General features: G+C 30.4%; 1 protein-coding gene across 1 annotated transcript in view; it reads right to left on the bottom strand.

The window, feature by feature from the left end:
- LOC129964084 (calcium/calmodulin-dependent protein kinase type II delta chain-like) overlaps nt 1-19,164 on the bottom strand; it is a gene marked incomplete in the record, with an annotated part of 190,481 nt that extends 171,317 nt beyond the window's left edge. The window contains 2 exon segments of the mRNA XM_056078767.1: nt 8,139-8,233; nt 19,021-19,164. Of these exon segments, the coding sequence (XP_055934742.1) occupies nt 8,139-8,233; nt 19,021-19,082 (157 nt within the window).
- Nucleotides 19,165-19,824: the final 660 nt, after the last annotated feature.

The following is a 19,824-nucleotide window of genomic DNA, read 5'->3' as shown; positions in this document are numbered from 1 at the left end:
GCATTTCGCATAGCATCAGTTTATGAACAGGAACATAATTCGAAATTCAACACTGGCAGTTATTCTAAAGGTCTTTCCAGAATGGAACGGTTTTACGATTCCATTTCAAACGATCCTGCGCTCTGTTTCATGGAAGGAAGGAGAAAGAAATTGCTCTTGGCGATATTTGTTTTCGAACTTGGGATGCTGTGAAGTAAAGGCATGTATGCCCTAGCTCCCTTAAAATACTCGTGCAATAATACAACACCGTTATTATTATAACGAATATATTTATCGATGAAATAAACAGCAAGTTAGAAATAACATTTTGAACCTCAGTTAACTAGATGACACTGCTTGTTTTTTATGGTGCACACATGACCGGAAGTAAGCCTAATCAAGCCATAATGTGTAAAAGATGCATGAGAAAATGCACCCAAAGCAGGGAGAGCGTTATTTGCATCGGTTTGTGAGAATGGTGGGGGGGGGGAGACTTCTACGTTCATCCAGAGAAGTCACACTCATTCCACAAATAATAAACTATCCGGAACAAGTGACTTGTGAAGAATTATATCGGCAAAATGAATAACTGTGGCACTAGCTTCATAAGCCAGTTGACAGCCTCAGGACAGAGGTGATCACTTTTTTTAGTGGTTATGTTACGCGGCTACGGAGTCTAGCGTCGCAGGTTCGATCCTCTCTCATGCAACAGCCACATAACAATCGTCTACACGGCACTACACTTCATGGCAAAAACTAAAGCACAATAAATGAACATGTAAACGAACTCAGTAATTCATGAGAAGAGGCTGTGATATTATTCCAATGAAATTATAAGGCATGCCTATTCATTCATTAAATAAATACTGATCACCAAGTTCATATTTTATATGCATTACAAAATAGTTTAATCATGCCAACTTTTAAATATCCATACAAATAGGGGAAATAATGACGAGCATACTTTTATTAAGTAATGTATATAACGAAAGAAAACATTCATTTAAATAAATACGAACAGCATAGAATAAAAAATCTCAGACATAAATAATAATGCATGTCTTAAATGGAAAATTTAATTCAAATTTAAAATGCTTAAAAGAAAAAAGGACAGAAATTTTCATATCACCTTTTCGTTTCAGATTCTTTAATATTTATACTCAATTAACTAAAAAAAAAAACTACATTTTAAAACGGACTAAAAAGCATAAAACAATTTTAAATAGTCACATGCAATGAATTCTAATATTTCACAATTATAAATCTTGAGGACAATCTTTATGGTGTCATAAATCTGTATGGGGGAAGAAGAAAGAGAAATTACTTTATAATTTTGTGTCCGTTTCAAAAACGTAGAATATTGATTTTTTTGTATTTAAATAATTATCTCCTACATTTCAGTCTTTGTGCAAAATTGCAATCGGTTTTAAACTAACTGCCAGACGAGTCAACGGCTTGGCATGGTGCCATTTAATATAAGTGTTTCGGTAACGATGAATGCTCATACAAAATTATATCAGTTGATGGCATGATTCAAAAACATAAACACGATTTGATTGCTCAGTAATAAGCAAGGAGAAGGTCAAAGTGAGACATTTCGCTAATTTTGCGGAAAGGTAGGAATTCAAACTATAAACGCAACCAGAAAAGGGGTGAAAGAGTCTCCGTTTCCATATACCATACTGGAAAAAAAAATTGGAAGCGTTCGCCAAAAGCAAAATTCTAGTCTAAACAATCAAAATCAATTCAAAATGAATAAGAACTGTCGTGAACAGAGTTAAAGTGTATCGTGATTGCTAAAACTTGTCAAAAAATTTTACAACATAATGATTTTTTTTTAACAGCACCCATTACAAGCCTTCAAAGGCACTGAAATGAATTTCCAACTCGTGTTCCTCCGATTCGAATCTTATATTATCTGTTGTCAATAAAACTATACAGATAGAAAATTCATTCATTGCTCGCTGGATACAAATATTGATTTTATAAAAATGCCCAAAAATAAAATTATTTAAAAAACGCATTCTTTCTTCATCTGAAATATTTTCATTCCCAACATGAAGAAAGAATCCCTCCCTTAGATGGAAGAGCCTATTGTAGGAAAGCCCGGATAAAAAAGTCCATGGCATTACTAACACCACCTTCGAACATTCTTCTCCTAGTAAATAAATCATTCCAACTACCAGAAATAATAAATCAAACATTTATTACAAGGCAAGATCGATAGCAAAGGGAAAATAATATTTCAAAAAAGACGCTTTCCGGTCTTATCAAATATACAAAAACGTCTTCTGCCCCAGCAGAGGGTGGATTTAAAGCATAAAGATCTCCTCGAGTAAGACGGCGAACTGCATATTTTAGACAACAAGCAATGAACGCGCCGATGTTTAAGGGGACAGAGCAAAAGACTGATGCGCGCCCCCAAATGCTCAATGCTCTCACGTAGCCATTGGCAGTTCTTACACTGCAGCCATGAAAGTACTGTTGTACATTCTGCCACACTGCGTATTGGTGCATTTCGGCATAATGTTTCCGTTTGTCTTCTTCGTATATAAAGTACAGAGAGCATATTCCGACCGAAAAAAAAAAATCGAACTTGAGACTGACGAATTTTCACGTTTCAGATCGCCCCGAGTTTCGAAAAACACATTTTTGAAAAACATATATTTGCCTGTTTGTAAAGAAGACAATGAGAGCTACATGAATGAAATCTGGTCTTTTCACCAAATTTGTAGATTTCCATCAAATGCTAAGCAAACGCCTTTCAGGGGAAGTCGAATGTAAATTAGCATTCACAACTGCAAAACGAAAAGAGCTAGATGGATAAAATGCGGTACACAGATTTAGCATCCATAGTGTAAACACTTATCAAAATTTGAACCAAATCCAACACAGGGATGAATGTCTGTCCGTCCGTGTTTTCAGAAGCATGTCAACTCCGTAACTGAAAAACACAATGCCTTAAAAATATCAAATTTTGCATGTAATTTGATGACTTCCGGTTAGTTCTATATCAAATTCTAATTCCAATCGGTTGGGAAAAATGCGTTTAAAACCCAAATTCAATTTTCGGACACTAATAACTACTCGTCAGAGGTGAATCGCAAACAACTCATCAAGGATCACGTAAAACATTCGATAAAAATGCTAAATTTACATCAAAGGATTGTTTTATGCCTACTGTACGTAAATGCCAAGCAAGACGTTCTCCAGGATAACACCTTTATTAGAGATCATGCGAAAGGGTTTCGGAGAGAGCACTCTTGCTTGTTTAATTAATTCTGAAAAATTAAAGTACATTAAATTCTCTGTTATTCACGCAATTGGGTGGACTGGTAACAGCAGATAAATAAATTCCACGAATGCCCGAAAAAAACAATACATCAATTGAAAAATTTTTATTCTCATTAAGAGGCCGGCGCTACCATCATGACTTAATAATAATAAAATGCAGATTTTTCTACTTGCAGTAGTTAGTTTATTTTTTACATAAAAAAATGCAACTGAGCGTTAACACGTGTGTATTTGTGAATAAGATCTTGATCATGGATAAGTTATTGTGTGTTGTGACTAATGGCACTTTACAAGCACGCTGACAGTTATCTGTCAGCGATTTAAGCCAACTGAGCGTCTCTTGTTTTTTCAGTAGCGTCAACTAGGGCCAAGAGTACGACTTAGCTACTTCATGCACCATATTCGCTTGCACAACCCCTTTTTACAGGAGGAAGGGGGCACATTCACACACTTCACAGATAAAACGCAGAAAAAGATTTATTAACTTTAAAAAAAATCAATAATTAGATTTTTTTTTTTTTTTTTTTTTTTTTTACTTGATATAAGTATCAACAAAAAAATTGCAAGTACTTGCAATTGCCAAGCACTTGCTAATTTTTAATTAAAAATGAGCTTTAATATAATTTTTTTTAATTTTATATTTTTTGCAATCCTTATTATTGTTTTTTTAAAATATATTTAGAATGATTTAACAAAAACACCATGAAATATAAGATGAAATTGCATACACAAGTTAGAATATTATTTACATATTTTTTACAAGAAAACTGTAAATTATCTTAAAAGTATGAAGTGCACATACCATAATTCCCATATGAATCATGTTTCAGACTCTTGAGCGGAGATGAAAGAATGTAGATAGCCTTTTACAAACAAAATATCATTTTTAGAAAATTAAAAAATAATAAACCTTGTTTGTGATATTTATATCTTGAATTTTCACCCGAGAAATTAATTATCAAATTTAAAATAAAATTTATTTCTAATTAAAAGTTAATATCGATAAAAACTAAGTTCATTTCTTTACTAATTAATAAATAGAAATTTTTGAAATATAAATGTTAACATAATGTATATTAAATAATTGGCTAGCAATATTTCAGTTTCATGATATTGCATGTTCTGCATGATGTCAAATAACTTTGGATATCTTAATCTTATAGGATTAAATGAGTATCAAAAATAACATATCCAAAAGACTTTCATACAAAATTTTTCATTCCATTTAAGTACAAAATGTTACCTTAAATGTTAAGAAAATAATCAATTAGTAAAAAAGTGGTTTGATTGCTGGAAACAATAAAGAAGCGAGCGTTGTCATCTGTTGTTCTCGGCTCCCAGGCCACCAGTTACGGCTCTGATTTCGTTTATATAAATAACGGGGGAACATTATTTAATTAACTTTATTCATAGTTAATTGTTATTCCTTTTTTATTTACGTCAAATTTTATGTTCAGTATAAATCTCTCTTTTAGTATCTCTGACTCTGCATTTCTGGATAATAGAAAAATGTTGCTTAACAAGCACCTCGTATGACGAATAATTCGCATAGCAAAATGCAAAAAATTGTTGGAAGAAATTTGCAGGAGCACCCGAAGAACTTATGTGGCCACATTCTACATCACAACAAAAAGGAGGCAGAAACTTGGACATGAGAAGAAAAAGAAAAAAAAAAAAAATAGAAGAAACAGGGCAATAACCTGTTAATGAAATAAGGAAGATTTAGACAACATAGGAAATCATTGCATCTCATACTGAGAAGCATCGGCCTGATAAGGTGGCAAGTATGCGGACTGCAAATTCATTTAACGATGATTCTGTGTCTCCTTTTCGCCAAATTTTGAAGTGTAACCAAAGACAAATGTCTTTTTACAATTTTCTTGAAAAAAAAGGATTGCATGTAAGCAATAAACTATATTATTATAAATGAATTTGTGTATAATGCATTTTCCTAATTTACATGGATTCCTATGGAGAATGGTTTTCGGGAACGTTAAGTGAGATCTCACTGTATCTTTTTTGCTTTCATAAAGAGGTCGATATTTTTTGTGTACATGATATTTCAAAAGTGGGGCAAATGTCCACATAAATAGCAGATAACTCTTTTAGTCAGTTTCGGCTTTAAAATGATTGTGTTCAGAGATGGATTTTATTAGAGAATATTTTTTTGAATGAATAATTCTTTTAATGAAGGTCTGGAGGTCCAAATCTTGAGATCGAATTTTTTGTGGATATCCATTCTTTTTCTATACACACTTCGTTTAGCAGGGAACGTTATATAAGAAACAAAACTAATGATGAGTTCCAAGAAAAAATAAAATTTAATTTACAATCGTAAATATTAATTGCAGCAATATTCAAAAGAAAAACACATCAGCATCTTGTAAAGCTTCTTTGGATACTGGCTCAAACTGATAATAGGAACAGTTATTTTTATTAGCAAGAAAAAAGCCCAACATCTGATGAACTCGAAAGTTCGCCTTAAACCGTGGAGAGAGGGAGCAGAGAAAACTCGCGGGAAAGCTTGAAATAAATAAAAAAGAACAAATGCGACGATTCCCGAAACTCAACTCAAAATAATCATTTTATTTAAATCCGAAAAGATGCTTTTTTCATTCGTCATTTTCTAAGTCTTAGTTCCATTCTTCGAGAAAATCGAATGAAATTCTAAAGTCATCGTTCAAATATAAAACGTTATTAAATAAAATTTAATTATTAATTAAATTTTCACAGCATGTATTTTCCCAAGGTTTTCATGGAACCAAACAAACAGACAGTTGATTTTAGAAAATAAAGAAATCCGACTGTTACAGTTCCGCAGCTCCTTTCATCCACAATGCTTGGTAGACCATTAAGACGGAAACAGAATCTTCACCCGAATGGAATACGAATGGCATCCAAACATCATTTCTCAACAGATTAGCATGAATGAAAAACCCATATTTTTTCATTCATAAAAATCGTATTGGAGAGTCAATCGTTCATACCTATTTCCTAAAGGGTTGAAAGATCGTCTCATTCAATCCATCTAGCCGCGTATTAACTCTACATTCAGATCCTCTACAAATAGGGTCAAAATATATAAGTGGTGTATATAAGAATAACTTGCTCTGTTTGTAATAGAATAGGGTCGTTTAAGTATTTTCAAGAACACCTTTTCAGTTGCCTGTGAATAAGCGGTGAAGTCCAGCCTTTTCTCGAGACTTACCAGGCGAATTTTCAAAAGTTTTGAAATCATACAAAAACATGCAAGATCTTTAAAAATTCATTTGATAAATATCACGTAGAAAATGTTAAGATATGCGCCGAAAAAAAAATATGCAATTTTTCTGTTACACGTCGCTCTTTGTTGCGCCACTTGACGCGCAAAGCATTCAAACAAATAATGGACGCATCTCATCACTCTACAGTCACATTACAAATCAAATGCATGGCACACTGGAAAATTAGAAATCAGGAAATTCATTTTAAACTATAGTGATGAAAAGGCAGTTTTCTTTTCTTTTGATGCCTGTCATTGGTGAAGAAACTGGCATCATAGGATACAGAATAACTTTTTAAACTTTGGACAGCTGTTTTATCCTTATTTCCTCATTTGCTCTTGGGAGGTCATTTTTAAGATTAAATAAGTGGCAGCTGGTTCATTTATGTTTTTTCAAATTTTTACATTAAAAGGCAATATAATAGGTTCATTAGAATGAAAAATGTGATAGAACTCAATTAAAAAACAATTTCTACTTCATACTAAATACTTAACAGGGAAGGCAGTTGATCCTCTTTAAAACTATTGCTTTTATATTATTTTCATTAAAGAGGAAAAAAATCAATGATAAAACGAAATGGATGCGCCGCGATGGAAACCACAAAAATATTCCTTCCCTCTCAATCTAAAAGATTTATGAAATAACGATGTTGATCATTCTAGCACAGTCATTCCAAGATTCACAGAGGAGACATTTAAAAAACCCCAATTTTGAGATACCATTCTGTAAAATAATAGAAAGGAATTTGATAATAAAAGATGACAGTAATCGAATAGATAACACAAGTGTTCTATTTTGAAAACTGGATGTCGATAATAAGAAAGTTTCCATTGGAAGAAAAAGCAATTATTAATAATTTGAAATATCCACAACAGATCAGTTCAATACAGGGAATGCACAAATTTTAGAATATGGAAAACTCAGAAAGAACACATTTATGTTAGTAGAAAATTTTTAAGCTTATTTTTAAATTAGCAACAAAAAAAATATATAATATTATTATTACTAATTCACAGTTATCACTTTTTCTTTAAAAACTATAAATTATAATTTTGTTGTTTAATGAAATGACCCCATTCAATCTATAAAATTATATAAATCTTTCTTGGGCAGGAGAAGAAACTTCATCAAATTGTAGCTTTTATGTTAAAATGATAATCATTTATAAACAGTGATGAATGAAATGAATTGAGTGAATCAGGATTCCATTCATCTACATCTTTTTGTTATTTTTCTTGTCATAAATAACGACGCAAAACAAAACATTTTTTTTTTTCCATTACTCAAACTAGACCGTTCATACAATATGTGAGTGATTTTATTATTATTATTATTGTTGTTGTTTTACTTTCTTATATAAGAAATATAGGTATAGAGAAAGTATTGCAATCGTCAAAAAAATTCCAACTCAAAATTTTAACGAATATCCACGTTTCAGAGCTAACTGTATTTCGAAAAGAAAGACATTTTTAGAAAATATCTATTTGCCTGTTTGTGACAAAGATAATTCAAATACGATATGAGCTGGACAGATGAAATTTGGCATATGATCTTTGCCTCAAATTTTGAGCAAAATCTAAAAAGGAATAAAAAGGAACTTACCTCTGGCTGATAATTTCTTTGTGTTAATTATCTTAGCAGCAAATTCTAATCCAGTGTTCTTTTGAACGCATCTTCTAACAATAGAAAAAGCACCCCTAAAATAAAAAATATAATCTTTAAAAAAATGAAAATGTTTAAAGTTATCTGAATATAAAAGAAATTATGGTAACATTATTCTCACGAGCTTTTTTCAAAAATTCGAAAACATATTTTCCAACATGTTGTTGTTGGCCAGGATAGCCTGGTTTGTAGGGCGTTGGATTCGCATCCCTTGGGTTGTGAGTTCGAAGACTCTTCGTGTACATGGTGGCTGGTGCACGTATAAATCTATCGTAGCCACAAAGTCCTCCAAGTCCAGACAATACCATTATGGGTACTGGATCAGAGATAATCGTTCTGCCCCGTGAAAAGGGCTGTGACGCACGAGTAGCTAAATCGGTCCTAAATGGTGCTATTGAAACAAGAGACGCTAAAACTCGGCTTAAAATCGCTGACATCGTCAGAGGGCTTGCTTATGACAAGTGCCATAAACTACATGATTCATTTTCTACGGACAGGCCGATTTCCATCAGAGAAAAATATTTATTACATACTTATATTAAGAAAACAAAACCAGTGGTAGATACCCTTTTCGCTAATGAAGGTCTGGTCCCTCCCCCGCCATGGGCAAAGTCATGAATGCAAGAGTCCCGCAGTTTTGTTCCCCCCAATATAGCAAAGAAAACCGAATATGAATTTTGAAAATCTTTCTTTCAATCGGTTGAAACAAAAATTTGATGTAAAACTAACTACAAGAGTACAGTCACAAGATCATATACTAAATCTCATTTATTTAAACCGTTACACTTTTTTAGCTTTCGCATTTAGATGCCTGCGAAATACAAATAGACAGATGGACAACTTCTCGACCAACTGGCGACGAATTGGATTCAAACTTTGACAAACAAAAAAAATGCAGATTAAATTGCGTACTAAATTTTATTAATCTAAGTTGTTGCGCGTTTTTAAGTAAAAACGTTTACATTCATGCAAAAGTACAGTACGAACGGACGGTTAACCTTTCCCCCCTTGGGGCGTTGATATGGATTTACACTTGAGATGCTAAACCTGCGTACCAAATATTATCTATCTAGCTCTTTATGCTTCATAATTATGAAATTCACTTATAATCCAACTGCTGGGTAAACAGACTTTCACGGAAAGGATTTCATTCAAAATCAATAGAATATGGTTTAAAAAATCACGTACAAGATTTTATCGGTCCAGCTCAAAGCGTTTCATTCTTTACAAAGAATTCCAAAAATTTATTTTTCGGGGAAATATAAAAAGTAAGAATTGTCAAAATCTCGGGTTCGATTTTCTTTTTTTAATTTTATTTATGCATTTTTTACGATTACAATATTGCCTTTTAATATGTACAAGTGATATATTTAATATTCAGTATACGAGAAAATAAAAGCGATTGCTCAATTGGATTATTCTAGAGATTAAATTATTTTAGCTCTCATTTTTAATACAATTCATTTCTAAAATATACCTTTAATCTAGAGTTTTAAAAAATAATAATTATAATAAAAATAATTCCATAATTAAATTTTCAGCAAATGAAATACAATTAAAATATTGTTAACGAGAGCAGAGGGATCACCCATCTCCAAAAGTCACTTCGCGATTTTTTTGGGATCACTTCCGCCTTGCTTCGCTTGTTCCCCATATGGCCCTACATTTCTGCTGATAATAATAAAAAATTACAAATAAATTATTAAAAGTACGTACAAATTATTTCAAACTGCATGAATTGCTGGCATTCGTTTTTCATCCATTACTAAAAACCAAATCACCCATTCCTTCATTAAAATTTCCCAGAAGAATCACCCATTCCTTCATTAAAATTATAATCCTTAATGAATTAGAGTCCTTTGAATCCTTTCTTGTTTAAGATATATTTCATCCATCATGTTAATAACAATGAAATCATTGCCAAAGACACTAAGTATTAATCAGACGAATTGAGTCAAGTCGATGAACGACATCTGATCACAAAAAAACACCATATTATTTTTATAGCATTATTTTAAATTATACTTAACCAATAACGGCCTGAGTGGTTAGCTACACTTTCAAATGGCGAAATGAATGGGTGCTTACAAAACGCTTATTCATTTCAATTAAATTTTTATTTGGATCTATTCTTCAACGCTTTCATTTGCCCTCATTTTCGACTACTTCTGTGCTTTTTTTTTTTTTTTTTTTTTTCCGTATTATTCACCTTTAAAGGAACAACGTCGTCTGATTTTTCAATGAAAGCATATAAGTAATTCGTACGTGCGATGAATGAATTCGGCCTGATTTTCAGACCATATAAGCGTTTTACATAGAGAGAGTGTACAATATTGTGAATATGGATCAAGGGCATACAATATTGTGCAAATCTTTGTTCTATTAGAGATAAGAGCAATAGCTGGACATAGGATTAAATAGTATGAACTCGAATCCAGTTTCTTAATCTCACTTCAGTTCTAAAAGTGCAAAAGTAATTGAGAGGTGTCACAAGTGTTGTTACTAGAGTGGTGGAGGCAGAGCCGGGGTCTAGGGCACCATTACTGCAGGGCGCACCATTGAGAAAATCGGTAGCATTTAAAAAAAAATTGTTTTTGTTTCAAAAAAAAGAAGGGAAGAAAGAAAGAAGGGGAGAGGGGAAGAAAAAAAAACGATTTCCCAGATTTTTAATAACTAAAATAACTTTAATCAAGCGTGGGATGTAATAAAACAGGGAGAAAAACTCAGGTTTCTACCAATCAAATAACGGATGCTATAGGGATCTGAACAGGAAAATTCGTTAAGGTGCTTTTCAAAGATTTATATCTCCATGAAGATATACCAGATTATCCACAGAAAAGAGAAGCTAAATATACCGATAAACACCAAACAATAACTAAAACTTTCTCACTCAGGAGATAAAATGTACACAGTTTTTTTTATTGTATTAATTGATGTTTTTTTTTTTTTTGTACGAGATAATTTATCTCAAAATAAACAAATATGACGTATGCATACATATTCCGCCTCACCTCCTAAACAATAGGGACGATTTCAACCAAAATTTACATACTTTTTTTTAAAGGCAAAAGAAATGATACAATAAACTCTTCAAAGTGTAAACGCTAATTAAATATTCAATGAATTCGAAATTAAACCAGATTTTTTCATTTGTCTACATTAACTTTGAAACAAATAATCTGATGAGATATTTTGATATTCTCTTAAAATTCAAAATCCTGCCATTTCAATAATATAAAATCCGTTTTTTTTTTAATATTGTTATTCATTTTTTTAAATAAAAGTAAACGCATTAAAATTCAGGTATAAATCAATCGCTCAAACAGAAGCAAGAAAAGTAAAAACTTTGCAAGCAAATGAAACAAATTTACTCCGACAGCGACTATGTGAAATTAGCCCACATTTCGCTTTTCTTCCATAGAAACTTCAAACAAAATAATTCCGAAGAGAAAATCATCATAAAATTACAAATTGTACCTTTTTAGTGATAGCAATTTCGTTTAAGTACAATTTCTCTATCAATTATTATTATTTCTTTAGAAAAATTTAATACAGATAATTTTGAAATTAAGAAATTTATAAGTATTGCTTTGTTCAACAATATGAAGACTTTGAACTTCTTTACTCAATAGTTTTTAAAAATTTCTCTTTTTTTTTTTACACATAATTTTTGGCGTCATGTTTAATGACATTGAAGTTTTGATTGAACCTTGCTTAAACCAGCATAGGTCAATCGCACAAACTCAGGCAGGAAAAGTAAAGCTTTCATAAGCAATTGAAACCGTTGTTCAACGACAGCAGCGATTTCAAGCTATGAGGAATAACTGAAATTTTGTTTCAGGGTTTTTTTTGTTTTTTTTAAATAATATAAGTATTTTTTTTTTTTTCACTTATTGGTATTTAGGTTTATTTTCATTTTTCATTTTAGCACGCCCTGACATAAAGCACTAGATGCGTATTGGGGTGAGGGATATGGAGACTTTAATTGAAAGGAAATGCAGGGTCGCTGTTCTTATAATTAATCTGTGGTGTTTGTTTGTTTTGTTTTGTTTTTGCTGTTAGTTTGCTTTTCAATGTAGGTATGCCTTGTGTAGCTTTTCGTCTTTTCCAAATGGTATGTTATATTTTCAAGCTCTAAAGTTACCCCGAAGTTTGGAAACAAATAAACAAATAAGGTGTAATCAAAAAAGAACGGACAAAATGCAATTTAGTAGTTTTTAGTAAAATAAGAGACCAAAATTGCATTCTGATACATTGCTGCTTAAGATCAGTGAATATCTAAGATAATGAGTGTTCTCAGCTTGATTTTAAGGAACTTCACTTGACGAATTTAGTATTCTAAATGCAGAACAATATTGTGAAAATATGAAGCAATATTGTAGAGCATGCATAGGGATAGTGGTATTTCGTTTAAAGTTTGAATTAAATCAACAGTTTTAGCGGGGAACACTGCAACATCCACCCCCTTCATTTCTAGCTCACTGTGTTATTGAGGTATATTTTTCTGATTATAGGATCTGGATATCGATTACAATACTTCCTTTCTGAATACTGCGTGCACGATAGAGTAAAAATGTTTCAATTATCTGTAGATGTTTTAGTTTTATTGACCAAATCATTTGTAATAAATACAGACGTCAGCAGAAACTTTAGAATAACTACTGGTTATTTTAAATTGTTTTTAAATAACAGACTCGATTCAGTTATTAGTGAGCTGCTTGAAAATATACATATTAACAGTGTGTATTCCGAGTTTTGTGCTTGGGGGAGGGAAGAGTAACATTAATGCTTGAACAGATTTTGTTTTAAATTTAATGATTCCAACTTCAAAATTTAAAAACTAGGCATTTCTCTCCTCCACCACTTTCCTTCTCTTTTATTTTAAATGCCGATCTTTAAATGGCTTTCTTTGAAAAAATTCCTAGTTTACACAAATATAAAAAATTTTTTAGAATGCAATTGTACATCAGAGGATATTCTTTTATAGGGATGTGATTTTTTTCAAACTTAACACTTTACCGACCGGTAGCGGTTCGAACATACTATGCCATTTCACCGCCCGCTCAGCTGAATTTTTGAAAACGACAGCTGAATTTTTTTCAGGGCATGCTGAATTGGTGGAAAACGTAGTCACCACAGATCGGTCAAAAGTCGATTAATCGACGACCGGTCGGTAAGCGCTGGGGAGCAAACGTCGAATAATCGACGACCGGTTGGTAAGCGCTGAGAACAAAACGTCGATTAATCGACGGCCGGTTGGTAAGCGCTGAGAACAAAACGTCGATTAATCGACGGCCGGTTGGTAAGCGCTGAGAACAAAAGGTCGATTAATCGACGGCCGGTCGGTAAAGTGTTAATATAAATCACCTATTGTCACTTTTTTCTCTTTAGCATCTACCGACTTTTTTTTAACTTAAAACCAAACTTCTTTTCAACCAATCAAACATTTCCTGTACCGCTGTATTTATTCTAAAATGTCTTACATGCCTGGGATATATTTTAAACAAAGAAATGTTATATACTTTCGAAAATATTTCGTAAGTTTTATCAGATCCAAAAGTAATTGAAAATACTGTTCTATAGCAACACTTCTACGAACTTTCATTTAATTTGACTTGTTTATTAAGATGGAACTGTAACTGATTTTTCACTCACTTCTTAATGCACTGGAGTTTGGATATTTTGTACACTTTCGTGACTTCAATGACATAATTCCTGATTATTAGTCATATATTACGTAATTTTCAACAAATGTAACGATACTTACATACTTATTGTGCGTGTGTGTGTGCAAAATAACTTAATCATTTCTACATTTAATAAAAAACAAAAATGACAGAAACAGCAGCATTTCTTGTTTAAATAGTTTTCATGCATGTTTTAAGCATTTCTTGTTTTCATGCTTGTTTTAACTTTTTCATGCATGTTTTAAGCATTTCTTGTTTTCACGCATGCAGTTCTCAGTACTTACACACTTTTTTTAACATTGAATTTTTTCGTATTTGTAATAATGGAATTATTTAATCTAGTTTTTCATTCGTTTCTTGACAAATTAGTTTTCAAATTTCGTACGTGTGTATTCTTGACAATACATAACATACTACTTTAACATTTTTGGAGCTCAATAATCAATAAATGGACTAATTTAAATAAAATTTGATTCTGTATAAATAATGCTATCTGGTAAAAAAAAAAAAAAAAAAAAAAAAGATTTGAAAATTCCATAATACTTCTAATGATCAATAATGAATAAGACTAAAAACTAGAAAATACTTAAAAATGAACAATTTACTTTCTAATCCATTAATAAAATTTCATATACATTCCATATTTTTATATACTGGAAGTTTAAAAATAATTACTTTGTAATACAGCCTTATGCATACGTGAATAATAAATATTTTCTAATGTAATTACACTGTAATTAAAAAGAAATCTGATTTTGTGAAAAGATACAAACACTGAAACAAGAGATTGGATAAAAACATCTAATTACAGAAAATGCCTTTCAGAAATTTTTAGTAAGAAGTAGCAAATAAGATATTTTGAAAAACTTGCATTAGTGTAAAAGAGAAATCGAGAATGTATTCACAATCCTAAAAATGTGGGGGGAAGTATTCAGAGTTTGAAAATTATAAATCAAATCAATTGCATGCTCTTTTAAAGGTTTTAGAAATCAAAAAAAATTAGAAAGAAAGCAACATTTAAAAAAATCTGGATTGAAATGCTAGATGACAAAGTTGAAATTTTTAAGCATTTTTTATGAACATTTCTTTCAAGATTCATCTCACAGATTTAGCTTATTTTTCCCATAAAATATAAATTAATAGCATCACAGACAAAAACTTTTTTTTTTTAATTCAGGATTTTAGAGCTATCACAATTACATCAATACAACAGTCAAGAAAGTTAATACAAGCAATTGCTTTATGAAGACCAAGAATTATTTCAATCTGAAATAAAAGATTCAGTATGACAAAAAGAATGGCATTGTCTAACAAAAAGCATTTCTGAATAGAAATGAATGACAAAATGAGAAATAGAAAAAAAATAATATTTAAGCATTATTATACTTAAAACTTACTTATTATTATACCTAAAACATGAAATTAATAGGAATATTTATTTAAAATATCAAAATAATAACATAAAATAATTGGGATAAAATATTGCATTGTTTTGCTTTTTTTTAGATTTATTCTAAAAAAATTTGATAATTCATAGACATGTTCAAATGCTAAAAAATAATACTATCACATATGAAAGTCATAGCCTGAATAACTTTAATATGAATGTTTCCATAATCACATAAGAACCATTAATTCGATAATTATCAATCATTTTTTCCCTTTCTCTATTAGCTCACTATAGTTATTAATCTAATATTTTTCCAAGAAAAGGTTTGGATATAATAAATATTTATCTGACATATTTTTGTGAGTTAAATAAATAAAAGAATGTAATCTCACAGCTAAAAATCTTTTCTATTCAGATATATTTTTTTCTTAACTAAAACGTAACTAAGTAGGCAGGTAATATCAGAACTCTTAAAAAATGTGTAACAAAAAAAAAATGTATCAATCTTTTTTAATAGAGAAATATATATTCAAAACTCTTAAAATATTTAAATAATCTCTCTCTCTCTCTCTCTCTACATATAACTAGTTTTGACCTTGACATAAGATGTTAGTTTGACTTTGATTTCTTTTAGATTATGTAGCCAAATCCAATTACTCATACAATATTTTTTTAATTTTTATTGGAACTATATTTTTTATATATATATTTAGATAGGAACTACAGAGTTTATTTGAATCATGTAATCAAGAGTTAACCTAAATCATATAATCAGAGAAGCTGAATTTCTTCTGAATCTTGAAATAAAAAACTCAAATTATTTTAAAAGCTAGAATTTTCTTCTAATTAAAATTAGAAAATTTAGATCCAAATTTTATTTTGGAGCTTTCCCCCCCCCCTCCTTCTAGGGTTCCTTTTTAGAAAACTGTAATAACTGATACTGAATGGAAATCACGATTTTTGCTCATCTTTATTTTTTCCTTGCAGTTATTTATTTAGAAGATTTTTCTGAACATAAGAGTTTTTGTTTAGTTGTTCATATCATTATGCACAAATGATAAAGAATATTACTAAATAAATTACATTTTTCTGCGATTTTTTTATAATAAGTATAAATTAAAAAATTATAAAACAACTTCTTCTAGTATATGAGGGATAGATTTGATTTGATATAAAAATATTAATTATAAAGATATTTAACAGCTTTTTTGCTTTTAGATTAAAATAATGACTGGAAAATGAAAACTGAACTGGAATTTATGGAAAGTTTCCAACAAATATATTATTTGATTAACATCACAATTATAGCAATACAATTTTTTTCCCATTAATTTTAATGTCTCGTATTAAAACTACAATGCTTCCAAGTCCAATACAAGGTGTTCTGTCAATTATAATTAAAATATCAGAAAGTATAAGATTATAGCGAGAATGAAATGTATGCAAAAAGAAAACTGCATACCATGAGCTGAATATATTGTAAAATAATTTCATCCGCATCCTAATGTTACAACAAAACCATTTATAAATTAGCAATGAATAAATGTATAAAATGCATTACATTTTTTGAAAAATTCTATTAAAAATTATGAAAATTAATCAGGTTATAAAATAAAAAAAATGCAAGATTGATCATATTATACGTCTTATGATTCATTGTTAAGATTTGAGGTGTTTACTTCATCCAATATACAACATATTCTTTAACGTTCATTAACAAAATCAAAGAAACAAATCTGAAATTATAAAAAAATTTCATATAAATATTAATGCAACTTCTCATAGTTGTATACATTGTAATCATGAGTTGAAATTAAAATGAATAATGGGTTCACTAAGAATTTCATGTTTCAAAAATAAATTTATTATATCTCATACATAAACAGTCGACAAAAAATACAGTTGCATCTAATCTTGAATCTACAGTTGAATCTAAAACTTGTCTTTTAATGGAAATTCTTGTCAGACAAAATTTGTAATTTCATATCTATGATCTTGAAATGTCTTTCAAGTGTAATAAATGCAACAGCCTACAACATATTCTATTTTATACTGAATCACAAATAAAATTACAAGAAATTCCATAGTGTTTACTTATGTTACAGTACTATTCTTAAATTCAACACAGCTACAGTGCCTAAAATAGTTACTTACAAATATACTAATTTTCATGTAATATTCCATTATCTATTACTTACAAAATAAAGTGAAATTATAAAATCAAGTGAAAAAAAGCATATATAACTAATAATATGATACCAAAAAATACTATACTTTACATGAATGCATACTTAAATGAAAATAAAGATTAAAAAATCCAGTAATATTTAATCTTAAATTTCTATGATACATAAATAATGAATACAATCGTTAAAATGTCCTTTCACAGGTATTAACAGAATTTAATAAATCATGTACATAGCATAAAATAAAAAAGTTTTAAAAAATATTTTAACTAAGGAAATCAATTTATGTTTGCAATATCCAAAAGCTATTTGCATAAGAACAGCATCACAAGTTGAAAAAGGTAGTTCAATTGCCTAAATAGTAATACGATTTAAAAATCAAGCAAGCAAAAAATATTTCATTGCGACTATTTTAAATATGTACTAATTACTTTATTTGCTGATTATTTTCTTTTGAATAAAACATATTCAAAGAATATATAGCATGCTTGTTTCTTATTAATTATAAATACAACAATATATAAACAGCTTATACTTGTTGCTTAATAACTTATTTATATATTTATCGAGGTAAGAAAACCACAATGGAAATTTCAGTATAGAATTTAAATTATATTAGCTGAAAATAAAGATAATGATTAAATTATAACAAACAAAAAATTTAAGAGCAAAATGATCACTTAATACACAATAAATTGTACTTTAAAAACTATAACTAATGATTATTTATGACAAAATTTCTCAGTCAAAAGATAAGCAAACACTCAAAGAATATGGTGTAGTTTAAATAATTGTTTTTGTTTTCACTAAAATTTCATTTGAATTCATAAAAATTTAGATTCTAGTTCCTGACAAGCATTTTTCAAAGAATTTACTTAAAAAAACTACATAAAATCAACTTCAAGTATTTTTTATCATAGTTAGTAAAAAGGTTTTAGCTGTGTTGCAAAAATAACAATGGCACAATTCTAATTTAAAAATAGCATATTATTATCCAGAACTGTTTAATTCCGGAAATAACAAATATATTTAATCTAATTTCCTTATTTTTTTTTATTATTTAAAATACTGCTTTGCAAACATAAAATATAAGTTGGTCATTACATACTAAAATTATATAATGCATCATTAAATTCTTCTATGACAAGATACATATTAAGTTAAATAAATTTAATTTTTATAACAAATTTATTTACAGTAAATTCGTAATAACAGCCAATGCATGTCATAAATACTACATTTTCCTTGTTTATAGACGCTCAGGTAAATATAAAAACCCATAACCAGCATGCCCATTCAAGGAAACACGTTTTGAAGAGATACACTCTGTTTACAATATCCCATCTGAAGGAACTACGTGTCCTTTGAGTTCGGAGGGGGGAGGGGACTGTCCTACTTTCCGTACACTCTTCTACTATCACATTCGAACATCGGTGAGCACCAGGTCAAAAAACTAGCGCATTCCGCGGCACGACCAGTGCGGGTGAGCAAAGGACCCCCTCTGTGCATGCCTTCTACCTTCCTCTCACATTATTAAACAGAAAAAGAAGTGCACTTACTTGCCCAACTCTTCTTTCAGCTCGTAATTATCACTAAACCGGGTGCACACTGTCACGGCCATATTGGATGGCTGGCTGAACGCGCGGTTAAGGATGCAGCCAGCGAGTGGGACTAAATCTCGCGAGTTCTCGCGCGCATCGTAGAGTGACGCGCCTGTAGGGAGCTCTCCCCAACAAGAGACTTCGACCGCCGGTAGGGAATTTCGACGATGGAAAATCCCTGCCAAATTCCCCATTGCACCTTTTCAGTTTTGGCTTTTCGAAGTTATAAATCGAATTTTTTTATTATTATTATTATTATTTACTGAAATTAACGGCGTCAATGATTATATTCTTATCGAAACTGCGATTGCATGAATAATTCTTTCGATAACTGAAAATAAATGCTAATGCAGAAACGGAAATCAAAATAAGAAATATTAATTATTGTTTCGTTTCAACAAGAAAGAAGAGGAATTGCTTCATGATCGTTTTACACTTGGAATGAAGATTACTTAGGTAGGCCGTCATATGAGTAATACGATTGTTACAGCTGTTCAGAATTTTTACGAGTCTGGTGTTGGGTAAATCTTAATTCTCCGTATGAATAGATGTCTTTTTATTTGATATCATGCAGATTTTTTTCCCCCTTCGACGACGATCTTGTGACTTCATGGTGTTTTCTTGAAATGGGATAGTTTCTTAGGTTTCTTTTCACAGTTCACATAGTTTTTGAACTGTGCATTTTCTCCCTTTTCGACAAGCACAATTTCTACTATTAAATAAAAATTAAGAATTGTAAAATTTCCTTTATGAAAAAATTAA

Source organism: Argiope bruennichi, chromosome 1 (assembly GCF_947563725.1).
Source record: "Argiope bruennichi chromosome 1, qqArgBrue1.1, whole genome shotgun sequence".
In the NCBI taxonomy this organism is placed as follows: domain Eukaryota; kingdom Metazoa; phylum Arthropoda; class Arachnida; order Araneae; family Araneidae; genus Argiope; species Argiope bruennichi.
This window is presented reverse-complemented; position numbering and strand designations above follow the sequence as displayed.